The sequence below is a fragment of the Coffea arabica genome, chromosome 2e (genome assembly GCF_036785885.1).
Source record: "Coffea arabica cultivar ET-39 chromosome 2e, Coffea Arabica ET-39 HiFi, whole genome shotgun sequence".
Classification (NCBI taxonomy): domain Eukaryota; kingdom Viridiplantae; phylum Streptophyta; class Magnoliopsida; order Gentianales; family Rubiaceae; genus Coffea; species Coffea arabica.
In genome coordinates this window covers 4,928,375-4,940,700 of record NC_092313.1, presented here as the reverse complement: position 1 = coordinate 4,940,700, position 12,326 = coordinate 4,928,375, and the positions used below count along the sequence as shown (strand labels likewise).

Below are 12,326 nucleotides of genomic sequence, written 5' to 3'. Positions count from 1 at the left end.
CAACAATAACAATTATATAATTTATTCTATTCTAATTTACAGGGAAGAGATGCCTAAGGAGGTTTGTGTATTAGGAACTAGTAAGTATGCAGACTTGACTTGACTAAGAGGATAGTATGGCATCACGTTTGAATTTTTTTAACTGCAAGTAGAGTTTAAACTCCCACGTACAGTTCAAGAAGGGATTTAAGGAAAAGCTTTTAGGATAGCTCTTAGGAAAAGCTCTTTCTGCTATCAGGTAGAGAATTCAAATTCAAAAAAATCACTCGGTCGCCTGGATTGATGATCAATACATTGGATGGATTTCGATCCGTCTATTCATTCATCCGGTCTAGCAGCTTATGTTTGACACCATCGAAGGCAACTTCAAAGTTCTTCAGCTGTACCAAAAATATCATATGAAGTTTTGATGCCCTGTGTCTTGGCTATGAAAAGCATATGGTGAAAATGGAAGAATTTCTCTACCTGTTGTCTAGCAAACCTATTATGCACGTACAGCCCGTTGAATAGATCAAAACTATCATTTGCTACGCTTTCCTTCTGCAAGTGGAATGACACGTCTTTTAAAGGACTACTGTGGTTAGAAATTGAGACGTCTCTAATGCTGGAGATCAGTGCTCTCATAGTGATTGACTTACCACTTCAAAAAGCTTTTCAAATCCTTTCGTGTCAATAGGCGTGGGTTCAATCTGCATTTCTGCCAAGACCCTGTTGAAAAATAAGCTATGTCAGCTTGTTATGTCTCTGGTATCTCTAGCCTAATTAAGTCATCTATGGTTGAACTGCGTTGAACTTTGTACCTGCCAATGGTATGAGTGAGGAATTGACTTTTGGCAGCCAATTTATCGTGCTCTTCGCATGTCATTTCCAGCATTTTGCATCCCTGTGCAATTATCAGCTTCATAGATATGTGAAAAACAGTCTAAACGAAGATATAGCTTAACATGTCCAGATGAAAAATAAGGTCATATATATATATATATATATATATTTAACTGGTGTCAAGAAGTATAGGCAGCCGATGAAGATCTAATAGACTCACCTCACTTGCAAAGATATGGAGGAAACCAGAGCACACAGCTTCATTCCTGATGCGGACTTTCTCATACATCAGAGTCAGGCCGTGCCACCCATCTCTTCCACTTTCTGGCCCAAACATGGGATGGGTGCAAATCAAATCCGATTCTGGAGGCAGAGCCTTTTTCAAGGGACCAAAAAGAGCGCATAGTAAATGAAACGGTGTCCTGTTTTAACACATCAATCTTGTTTTGGCTAATCAAAATTCTTTTAAGAGCATACTTGAAGTAGAACATCTCTGGGATATTCTTTCACCGAGAGTACATCAGCAAAAAGAGTCGGCCGTTTCAAGCATTGAAACGGCATGGACTTGACGACATCTGAAAGAGAGAGGATTGAGGTGCACAGCAGTACAACTTCATTGTCTGATTGGAGAAATTCGTCCATGTCCCTGCACCACTAGTTACTATGCGTACACATATGGGTATTTGTTCATGCGAAAGATGATACAGTACAACAACAGATTTTCCTCGGTTTTGAAATGCAGAAAAAGCTTATTTTAATGGGGTTATATACCTACCTGATGAAGGGGATGCCCAGACGAGCGCAATGCTCAGAGTAGTCGGATCTTGAAGTTGCCCTTATGGAATGCCCTTGTTTTATCATGGTTTGCGTTAGGAACTGTGCAAATGGTCCAAAACCAATGATACCGATCTTCAGACCTCTTACGGGAGCAGAGGATGTAAGGGAAGACATGGGGGCTGCCACCCTGTGATCCCGAAGAAGGTGAAGTTTTCTAGAGAATCTATTGTAAACGTATTTGACTGGGTCCATCTTAATTTAACTGTTAGCGGAAACCTTAGGCCTTGCTTGGATTGAAGGTTTTCGTCGGAAAATATTATCGTTTTCCGTGATCACATTTCCCTATCACCTTTTTCCCTCACATATATCAAATCGCTACAGTAATTTTTCCATGAAAAATGACGGAAAATGCAATCCAAACACAACCTAACACTCCAAGTAGGCGGCATGGACATCTAGGCACATTGGACACGTTTCTGCCTTTCTGGTGGATATGCATGGTCCCATGTGGAGGCGCTGTCTTTTATCTTGTTTTTTTGTTCATGTCCTGATGACTCACTGTAGGGTTGGATTGGGCTCTTTTATCTTGTTTTTTTGTTCATGTCCTGATGACTCACTGTAGGGTTGGATTGGGCGTTCATATCCAATGTCGTTAAATTCGGATTGAATAGCGATTCGACTAAACTACTAAGTTAGGGTCAATTGATCGAATCGATCGGATCATTTTCAAAAATTCGTTAACGTCTGCATGATGTTATAATTATATAAATTTTAGAAATATTAAAATTAAGTTGTTAGTTATATTCAGCAAATCATATAGAATGTTCCAAAAATATTAGACTTTTAATCAAATATACACCAAATAATTATATTTAAAAATATAAATTCATGGCTAAAATATATATATTCTCCAAAACTACATGAAATACTAAATTAAAACAAATTAATGTAAGTTGGAATCACTGATGCAAAATTGATAAGATGATAGGGATGAAAACATATTTGATTTAGAGATCATTCAGAAAAATGAGTGATTTTGGTATTTACATTAAGTGGATGTTGTTTTTTTATTCCTATTAATAAATGAAAGTGTTACAATTTAGATAACTCAAATTATATTTGGAAAAAATAAGAAAGAAAAATTTGAGAACCGAGTCAACCATTTAAACCGGATCACTGATTTAGTCAATTTTTTACGATTTTTACTGATTTTTGACCAAAATGGATTTTGTGCTACAAATTAACTCGAGAAAAAGGTCGGTTAACGGTCGGATCAATGGAACTGATCGATCCGTTCCGGATCTAAACAACACTTTGAGGTTGTTAGAATGACTTTTCTGGGCGGCATCCAGCTTTGAGGTTGACCCTGACAGCATTTATCCATTTTCCGTTTGGCCCTAATTAATTGCCAAATCATAGAGGTTATAGATATTACCACCGGCAACAAGATACCAATTTCGGCTGGCGGTTGTTGATGAACATTAATGATAGGCATGAAATTCAAATAACGGGTCTAATGGTCGCTAGCAAACAGATCATGATGAACCCTTCTGAGTTCTGACAGTGTGTTGTTGCTGGCAAGCAATGCTCCATTTCTGATTCCTGATCGAGCTATTATCTTTACTTTGTTTTCTTTATGATGCCAGAGCTGTTGCTGGATTCACATTGTAAACTTTGCTAAAGCAAATGTTACCCTCACTTAGTTATTCATGGGTAATTCCTTTAACATATTTGCGTCACTGTTTTAGTGCAGATTAACTTGGGCTCCAGAAAATGCGTCAAAGCCACTAACGAATAGTAAGACTTGTTGATTTACTCCACGAAGAAGTTGAACAGTTCTGCTGTGTGCATTTGTCTCGTTCATTGTACGTTCTTCTAGTGATGATGTCAATGCTACTCTGGAGCGGTGCATTTTCACGGTATCAAACATCTATTGGAACTATACTAACTCTAAGGATTATGATTACAGCTTGTTCATAAACTAAACAGTGCGAGGGGCCTCCATGTATAAAGTAATGGACTTCATCTACTCTAGCTTTTGCAGTCTTCTAATTTATTGGATGCTTCCGCTGATTATGTTGCTCTATAGAATCAGGAATCATCATGTAGCATGGAAGGGCTCTTGATCAATGACTACTGGTTTTGAAATCCTCTTCATCACTTTCCCTTTTAGCCTCTGCTGTTGCACCACTAATATGGATGCTGTCCGTTCAAAATCAGGCTCAGCAAGCATGTCCCCTATCACACCAAGTTCTGGACAACCTATCCAAGCACCAAGGCCTTCCAAGAGAGGAGATTCTTGGTGATTTCTTCCTACAAGAATCAAATCAAAACTACCTCCTAATCTTGTTGCAGATGCAGCTAGTCCTACACTATCTCTGACGATCTCTTCTTGGTACGCAAAACGCTCATTCCCTATGTTGACATGTCGGATTTCATCTATCAGATTATTATCGATCTTCCTCTCCCTCATATTATCACTTCCTAGGAGGAGGAAACGGAAAACTGTAAGGCTGACATGGGGATGCATCACCATGCGAGCAGCATAAGATAGTGACTCTGCATCATCTGCACCACCAATGAAGATTACTGCAACATGATATGAAGATTGACCGTTCAAAATGGTTCTGGAGCCACGCAGAGTTGTCCGATCCACTAAAACAGCAACGGAGCAAGGTGACTTTTCTATGACCTGGGCATTCATGTTTTGTATGGCACGGTTTACTGATCCAATCGAGCCATCAATTTCCCATTGCTTATGAAATGGTAGAATGATGATGTTGGTATTTTGATCAAGTGCCACGCGACAAACATCTTCGTGCATTGTGTCAAATTGTGAGATAGAACTGAATGACTGAAAGGTGACACAAGCCTCATTGCAGAGCTCATATTGCCGCAAGGCATTGATAATGCGGCCTGATCTGGAGGAACTAGGCTGCAGCAATCTGTGGGACTGATGAGCAATGAGCATGGGGTTTGCCCGACCTACCAGCTCAATGAGCAGGACGGCTATGACTGTAACTGGGCTTTCTTCCGTTGCATTGGAAGCTTCAAGCAGATTCACCATTGCGGGGACATTCTCTTGGTTATGGATGCAGACTAATATTCTCAACTCTGTGCCGCGCTTGCAATACTGAATGGTTCTCCGTCTCACCGGAGTAAGTCGCGAAGATGGGTCATAGAGAAGTTTGATTAGTAGTGTTGTGATTGCCGTGACTAGAATCACTGACACAACACATAAAGCAAATGCTTCAGGTTTCAAAACCTGTCATTTCAAATAAAAATGATAATAATGAAAAAAAAAAGAAGAAAAGAGCTGTATCACGGATTGTGATCGCATGTTTGAGAAGTAAGTTACTAGCCAGGAAAACATAGTAGGATCAGAAAGTTGGCACCTCTACGTCCAGAAACAGATTGTACAAGACGAGTTCAGAAAGGCCTCTGACATTCATCATCAAACCGAGCACAAAAGATTCTTGAATTTTCAAGTCCATGTAACAAGCGGGCAACATTACTGCTCCGACCTTGACTACGCAAGACAAAAAAACTATCAATGCCACTGTCCAAGCACCTTGAAAGTGGATGCAGAAGATGTCTGTTTTGAGGCCACTAGCAGTTAGAAATGCTGGATACAGGATCTTTCCAACAGGAATATCAAGTTTTGCAGTTAATGCGGCGCCCAGAGGTGGACCTTCAGGCACCACCAAACCAATAACCATGGGTCCAAACATAAAGTGCTGGCCAATCATCTCGCTTATAAACCCGACTACAAGAAGAACAGTAAAAATAGCAGTAATATGCGACTCCCCTATGGATCTTCCTTCAGGTACTAGACTCAAACTTTTCAATATTAGTGGTCGAATGATATATACTGAAACAAGTACAAAAATGACAAAGACTAAGATAGCTAACACTGAAATCATTGGATAGTCCCCTGAAGTTTGTAAAACTGCAAATGCGGATGCCATGAAGCAAATACCAATCAGATCACAGAACATTGCTGATGAGACTGCAAGGCGACCCAAGTCGGTTTGAATCATCTTGAGCTCAGTCAGGACGCTGGCAACATTTTGGAAGGATAACAGACACTGGGCTGCCGCTATTACAGGCAACGGTTTGGCAACGCTAGGATCCAAAGAAGCATAGCGCTTCAAGGCAAAGGCTAAAAGTAGAGAAAAAACCAGGGTTGTGAACACTGCAGAGAGACCTAGAATCGCGGGCTTCCACCCTGGGCGGATCATCATCTTAGGGTCCATCTTCACTGCTACTGAAAAAAGGAAGAACATTAGGCCAAATGTTGAAAAGGTTTCGAATATGATCTGGCCTCTTGGAGGAAAGAATACCGCTCCTACAGATGCTACATGTCCTAAAAGTGATGGGCCAAAGATTATACCGCCCTGGTTGACAAAAAACGTTCAAGATGAGAAACCAGAGAAATGGTACTAGCTAAAAATGCTTGCCAAACTTACAATCAGACATTGAAAAGATTCGTATACATAACGCATGTCATGGTGTCGCATGCTTACAAAAATTTGTGAAACAATAGTGGATTGACCAAGAGGCTTGATGATGACATCAATAAGCATAGATGTTAAAGAGACGAGGGAAAGTTGCATTAGCAAAAGAGGTGTAGAATAATTCAGCGGGTTCTCATTGGTCCACAAACCATTGGAAGAGATCTTGTGAGGGTCATGGCACACAAGTGTCCTGTTTCCTACCGAGTCAAGTACTATATTAGCCGATGCTTTCATTGTCTGGGAGGCCATTTTTCTTTTCTTTTCTTTTCTTTTAAGCAATAGGAGTTTAAATCATCTTCAGTGTGTAGCAGCAAGTAATTGGAGCTGCAGGGGAGAAACAGAAGAACGGAAAGAAGGAAACACTTTCTTGGCCTTAGTTAGAGAAACACACAGAATACCCAACATACGCAAACTGAGCGAGTAAAGAGTGGTACGGTTCACCTCCAATTTTGGCAAATTTGACCACGTCTGTTGTGCCTGGACATGGTTTACCACTGCTTATGAAAGATATTATTATTACCACACACGTATCTGTCAGGGATGCCAACTACCATGCACCGTTTTTTTTTCCTTTTTTTTTTTTTTTTGGGTAGAGCTTTTTTTTTAGAATATACTTGGTGCTCCTAGATATTTCTTTTCTTTTAGTTGATGTCTTGTTCAGGAAAAGAAATGATCTTTTTTTTTTAGTAGAACTTCTTGTTTTATCATCTAATAATTTGATAGCATATTTTATGCGTCAATTTTTGATAAATCGAGATTACGCTTCATTATTAAAGAAAAAATTGAGTTCACCTGCAAAGTTGTACTAAAAATCATACATAAAAATCCCTAAAATCAAAGAGATGCCTGTCATGATTTAATTTAGTTTGTGCCTGTCATGTAAGTATAAGTGGCTTAAGATTTCTCAAAAAATTACAGCGTCCGAGTTGTATTCATGCCACATAATTAGCTTGAATGAATGGGTCATAGGGTGAGCATTTTAGCAGGAGGCGGTCCCTTTTTTCATTCAAATTCAGATAAGCTCGTGTCCTGCAAATATGAATTTCAATGTTCTTTTGACCATTGACAGTTTAAGTTTTTTAAGGCCGGCTCTTTCCATCAGATCATAAACGATCTTTCATTATGAACAGAGGAATGACATTGGCCATTTTTGTATCCATTTTAAAGGCTATGTGAAGCTCGTTAAGATGAACAATGGCTCTGATTTTACTTGATAATTAACCAAGGCTTGATCTTGAGTTGATTCTTTTTGCCCTTTTAACTTTTCATTCTTCTTCTTGTGATATAAATTAAGGAAAGGAACAAGCTCCACTGCGGGCAAAGAAACAAGCGCTATATATTAGTTTTTGCATTCTATTTTTCTTTGTAAACATTGGTTCCATCCGTGATATCAACCTTTGATTTTGTTCATTTGTTGTTGCACCACCAAGACTGAAACAGGCTTTTGGAAATCTGCAGCAGCAAGCATGTCCCCTAGAGGACCGAGCTCTGGCAATTCAGTCCACCTTATTAGTCCTGACAACAAGGGTGAGTCCTCTCTATGACGCCGGCCTACCATGATCAAATCAAAAACTTCCGCCACCTGATGAACTAGCAAAGCAGTGTCAGATTCATCATTCACCATCTCCTCCTTAAATGCAACATTATCCTGGCGTGAAAAACGGAGCTTAAACTCCCTCAAGCTTTCTGCGTCAAGAACCTTCTCCCACTCGTCCTCTACTACATCTTCTCGTGATATAAGCCTAACGACAGACAGGTGAACTCCTGGAGATTTTGCCATGCGAAGGCCATAGGCCAGTGCCTCGCGATCATCATTGCCTCCCAAGAAAAGCACAGCGACACGGTGCAGTACTGATGGAACACATGATGGATTGCTCATTTTCTTGCGATCAATGAGAATGCCGACAGAACAAGGTGCCATGTCCAGCACAGAGCAGTTTATCGTCCTTGTGACCTTGCTGTCATGTATGAGCCTTCCCTGATGGTTCCATTTCCTGTGAAATGGGAGAATCAAGATGGATGTCACTTTGTCAAATGCAAGGGAACAAATGTCCTCTTGCATGAATTGAGGTAGTGACACAGACGTGAAGCATTGCACGCTGATGAATCCTGGGTGAAGATCCCCTTGGAAACGAAATATGTCAATTACTTTAGTCGAACGAAAGCCCACTGAAGAAGACTTTTGGCCCAGTTCATGGTTAATTAGAACTGGTGCAGCTTTGCCTACAAGCTTCTCCAGATGTAGTGCACAGACGCCAATTGGACTTCCCCTGGTAGGATTAGACATATGTAGGAGCTTTATTGCAGCCAGTGCATCATCTTGCCGATGGGTGCAAAGAAGTATGCGAAATTCTGAATTGGAAGCCAAGTGCTGAATGTCTCTCTTCTGATATCCAGTATATTTTCTTGAGTCGTCATACAACAATCTGATTGTGAGAGATGTTACTATATCCACAAGCAGAACTGAACTAGTTACTGAGGCAAAAGTCTCCCGGTCTATTGTCTGTAATTAAGAAAGAAACAGGTTATTTTTCTTGTACAATCGACTAATAAAGTCAACCAATCACAGAAAGAGTGTGTTTGAAACTGCATCAGCCAACACAAACATTATCTTGTTCTTACCTCTTGAACTGTATCATTGCATGGAAAAACCACTAAGTGAAAAAGATTTCAACTTCCAACCAAAAGCTTTAGAGGAAGAGAAAGAAAAGATTCTTAATTAACAAGAGGGGTGATAATTGATGCCAAAGGAGTGGATCATACACAGACTAAAACTTGCTGAACCTCTACTGTGAACTCCTGACAAGGTCAATTCTTAATAGCATTCATACAATGCCTTTACTTAGACCACTAGTTTCAGTAGCTGAATTTAAGACTTCTGAAGAATGAAACCCCTACCAGGATCACGTTTTTAACACATTAATAACATAGTATCCATGAAACTTAAGCTTCCCGTATGATAAAGCATTGGGGTTTGGTGGAAACCTTGTCACTGCTTGACTTTCCAAAAACTGCTTAATACACTGATCATGTCAAAACATCGTCAAGCATAACATAACTTTAGGAATTCAATGTGTTAATTTTGACAGAGAAGGTTATCATCTTATGGACCAAAATATATATTTATTCAACTTGGTGTAATAACATTGGCATATGCTTACCAACTTGTTACCATTCACAGTAATTTCACAGATGCATAAAATTAAATTACGTTCCCACAACTTGTTCGGTAACATGAGAAAATGGGATATACAGTGCTGCACAAATAAAAGAAACACAAAACTTTTACCTGATTCATGAAATAGTTCTGACATAAAGCCAGTTCAACGATCCCTTGTGAACTCATGATGGCAGAAAGAACTGTAGCATCTCTCATTGGCAATTTGCACATCAATGCCGGCAATATGACTGATATGAATTTTACAACAGAAAAAACAAAGATAATGATCCATACAATCCGCAGAAATCCAGCATCATATACCTTGAGTATATCAAACTTTAGTCCACAGGTACTGATTATTAATGGGGCAAATAGCCCTGATATTAGTGTCTCCAGCTTCTCCGCCAGTGTTGAACCTAAAGGTGGCCCAGATGGAACTGTCAAGCCAACTATGAAAGGACCAAAATGATACTGGAGTCCAATAGAATCACTGACAACGGCAGACAACAGGACACTTAGTGATACCAGAACAATGTAAAACCCCCTAACTGCCTGTCCTTCAGGTGTTTGCTTAATTATCCACATAAATAGTGGTCGCAAGACCAGAATAGCAGCTAAGATGATAATAATACTTATTATTGTAGTTTTTGCACTCATGAATTTATCCATATCTGCATATGCAAATCTCATCCATGCTGTGAAAGGAGAAGTTATCAAATCACTAATCAACGTGCAAGCCAAAGCAAGGCGGCCAATCTCGCTGTTAATAATTTTTAGGTCAATGAGGAGAGAAGCAACAACAGCAAAGGGAGTCAAAGTTTGTATTCCAACAATAGCTTTAGCCGCTGGCACATGATATTGGTGCAGAATCTTATAAAGTGCTGAATTGAAGCCAGTGACCACAATCATTGTGATTGCAACCGATACTAGTCCTATTGTCCATGCCTTTTTCCCACTTCTTGTGATCGTGCTAATGTCCATGTGTACTCCAGCAAGAAACATGAAAAAGACATAGCCAACTTTCGACAAGATGTCAAGGAACATTTCATCTTCTGCAGGGAAGACAATTTCTGAAAACTTTGAGATCTTTCCCATGCAACTTGGTCCAAGAATCACACCAGCCTGGATGACAGGAAATTATCTGCAAAATTAAATGCAGACACTAGTACATTCTTTCATGCTAATTCTTCATGTTACAAATATTGGTATTGTTCGAAATAAGTACATGGATTAATATCTAAACCAACAGTAACTAAAATTATGTGCAACGGAACTGCATAAATGCTAAACGTCCCATTGATCAAAACATTTTTTCCGATGCTTCTAGCAAGTCATCCCGTTGAGATGGGGTTAGTTTTCTCTTGCATTCCTTGTGATAAAGCTAGAACCAGGACTTATGCTTGTCAAAGTGCAACATATTTACCAGTTCCAGCAACAGAACACTACCAGATTAGACATGACTGCTGATAGGAAAAGCAACATACTGACATGCATACTACCTTTATGTGTATAAAATTGTCAGAGAATTGAAGAAGCTCCTCAAATGACAGGTCAACCAGATAGTTAAATGGGGGCTATGTGATCCAACAAACGGGTGAAAAATTGCTGCCTCATGATTCATAACCAATAGACGAAACATAGAGGTAGGGAAATACCTTCAAGGTTCTTTAAAAAAGAAGGAGGAGAAGAAATATTTTCAAGTTACGGGGCTAGGAACACTATAATCAAATGAGGCTGTGTGGGAGGGGGGCAAAAATTATATAAACCAAAGCAGATGTACTGGTCTTGCTTAGTCATATATTTAGGAAATTTCTTGAGAGTCCCATCACTCACTCAATAGCAATCAGTAAGGGGTTAGCACTAATGCTCTAATACAGGACATTACGTATATTGGTGTTAGAAAATGAAGCATTCAAATACTTCTTGTTTCGACTCTTTTAAATTTTAAGCAATAAATCATAGTCTCGCTAAAAGAATTGACAGATAAAAAGAACACATCACCAGCTCAATGTCCCCGTTCTCTGATCAATTCTGTCACAATTGTTGCTAATATGGGTAGTCAAGGGTGAAATTAACAATTGAAGAAACAGGTCAGGGTGGCAGAGAACAAATGATTTGAAGAATACACCTTGATTAAAAAGATCAGTTTAAAAAGCACGAGAAAGCAGAGAGACAAAATACCAGGATTTCGGAGACTAGTCTTTGAAATTTGAAGGGCCTGAACAGAAAATGGAGAAACTGAGTGATCAGGAAAATAGCAGATAATTGAAATTCAAGACGAGGCAAAGCATGATGTAGAAAATCATGGGCTCCCTCTGGAGTCCATATTCCTGGATAATGAATCGGTTCATTGAGAACGCACTCATGTTGTTGGCCATCAGTTTCCCTAGGCAGTTCCCCATGCGGGATCGACTGTCCGACCTGCATCAGTGAAGAAGGGGCTTATTCTCTTCCACCTTTTATTACAACACCACCATCATAATATGTACGTGTTAAGTTTTATAAAGAAATTGGGATGAATATTTGCTGGAACAAAAACGCACATAAAGAAAGGCCAAAGACCTTTACTTTGAACAAACATGATGAAATCAAGGAAATGAATATTTAACAGAAACCCAGCAGGCTGGAAGTAGCTAGTTAGCGACGATCATTTCGGAGGGATTTATGAAAGCTATTTATTACAAGTGTCATTATTGGAGAGAAAACCACAATAGGATTCTCTGGCACGATAACAAGGAGGAGTTTTTTGCCAAAATAACACTCTTACTAAAAAATATTTCCAATGTGATTCACTTTCCTTTCCTTTGTTCCTATAGCTACCAGTTCCCCCTTCCCTCCTTTCCTTTGTTCTTATAACTACCGGTTCCTCTTCCAATTCCTGAGCCTCCTGGAACTCCCTCCACTCCGAGTTGCCTTTTTTACTGCTGTCATTGGATCCTTCCTTTACAGGCCAAATATAGTACGACGCAATGAATTTAAGATTTGAACTTATGACCAAAAAAAAAAAAATGCGAATTAACCAAGATGTAATCGGTATGAAATAAGAAACT

The 12,326-nt window shown here is 39.4% G+C and overlaps 3 protein-coding genes across 6 annotated transcripts; all 3 read right to left on the bottom strand.

Moving 5' to 3' along the window:
• Window positions 1-50: 50 nt before the first annotated feature.
• Window positions 51-1,990, bottom strand: LOC140004304 (arogenate dehydrogenase 1, chloroplastic-like). Of its 3 annotated transcripts, none has more exons than XR_011840110.1 (7): window positions 1,598-1,990; window positions 1,300-1,468; window positions 1,043-1,198; window positions 801-898; window positions 639-708; window positions 466-560; window positions 51-380 (listed from the first exon to the last, which is right to left on the bottom strand). XR_011840110.1 is itself a non-coding variant. In XM_072078330.1 (7 exons), the coding sequence occupies exons 1-7, from the start codon at window positions 1,849-1,851 to the stop codon at window positions 315-317; spliced, it is 888 nt and encodes a 295-aa protein (XP_071934431.1). In that variant the 5' UTR covers window positions 1,852-1,986; the 3' UTR covers window positions 51-314. The 3 variants fall into 3 exon arrangements, 2 of the variants coding, with proteins under 2 accessions (XP_071934431.1, XP_071934432.1); XM_072078330.1 differs by having other exon boundaries at window positions 466-540; window positions 1,598-1,986; XM_072078331.1 differs by having other exon boundaries at window positions 466-540; window positions 801-883; window positions 1,598-1,978.
• A 1,383-nt stretch (window positions 1,991-3,373) lies between these two features.
• On the bottom strand, window positions 3,374-6,046 carry LOC140036526 (cation/H(+) antiporter 15-like). 2 transcript variants are annotated; one of them, XM_072078326.1, is made up of 3 exons: window positions 5,579-6,046; window positions 4,995-5,128; window positions 3,374-4,864 (listed from the first exon to the last, which is right to left on the bottom strand). In XM_072078326.1, exons 1-3 carry the CDS (start codon window positions 5,883-5,885, stop codon window positions 3,701-3,703), a joined length of 1,605 nt encoding a protein of 534 aa, XP_071934427.1. In that variant the 5' UTR covers window positions 5,886-6,046; the 3' UTR covers window positions 3,374-3,700. The 2 variants fall into 2 exon arrangements, with proteins under 2 accessions (XP_071934427.1, XP_071934426.1); XM_072078325.1 differs by having other exon boundaries at window positions 4,995-6,046.
• Window positions 6,047-7,428: 1,382 nt separating this feature from the next.
• Window positions 7,429-11,828, bottom strand: LOC140036527 (cation/H(+) antiporter 4-like). The gene is made up of 5 exons (XM_072078329.1): window positions 11,820-11,828; window positions 11,639-11,697; window positions 11,458-11,494; window positions 9,406-10,398; window positions 7,429-8,619 (listed from the first exon to the last, which is right to left on the bottom strand). The coding sequence occupies exons 4-5, from the start codon at window positions 10,369-10,371 to the stop codon at window positions 7,507-7,509; spliced, it is 2,079 nt and encodes a 692-aa protein (XP_071934430.1). The 5' UTR covers window positions 10,372-10,398; window positions 11,458-11,494; window positions 11,639-11,697; window positions 11,820-11,828; the 3' UTR covers window positions 7,429-7,506.
• Between the last annotated feature and the right edge of the window lie 498 nt (window positions 11,829-12,326).

Bases quoted from the DNA above. Each gene is read 5' to 3' on its own strand.
- LOC140004304 (XM_072078330.1), bottom strand. From the start codon at position 1,851: ATGGACCCAGTCAAATACGTTTACAATAGATTCTCTAGAAAACTTCAC. The intron at 709-800 runs GTACAAAGTTCA...ATTTTTCAACAG, and splicing joins CTCACTCATACCATTGGCAG to GGTCTTGGCAGAAATGCAGA. The intron at 541-638 runs GTAAGTCAATCA...TTCCACTTGCAG, and splicing joins TTGAAAAGCTTTTTGAAGTG to AAGGAAAGCGTAGCAAATGA.
- LOC140036526 (XM_072078325.1), bottom strand. From the start codon at position 5,885: ATGTTCTTCCTTTTTTCAGTAGCAGTGAAGATGGACCCTAAGATGATG. The intron at 4,865-4,994 runs GTGCCAACTTTC...TTGAAATGACAG, and splicing joins ATCTGTTTCTGGACGTAGAG to GTTTTGAAACCTGAAGCATT.
- LOC140036527 (XM_072078329.1), bottom strand. From the start codon at position 10,371: ATGGGAAAGATCTCAAAGTTTTCAGAAATTGTCTTCCCTGCAGAAGAT. The intron at 8,620-9,405 runs GTAAAAGTTTTG...TCTTAATTACAG, and splicing joins AGAACTATTTCATGAATCAG to ACAATAGACCGGGAGACTTT.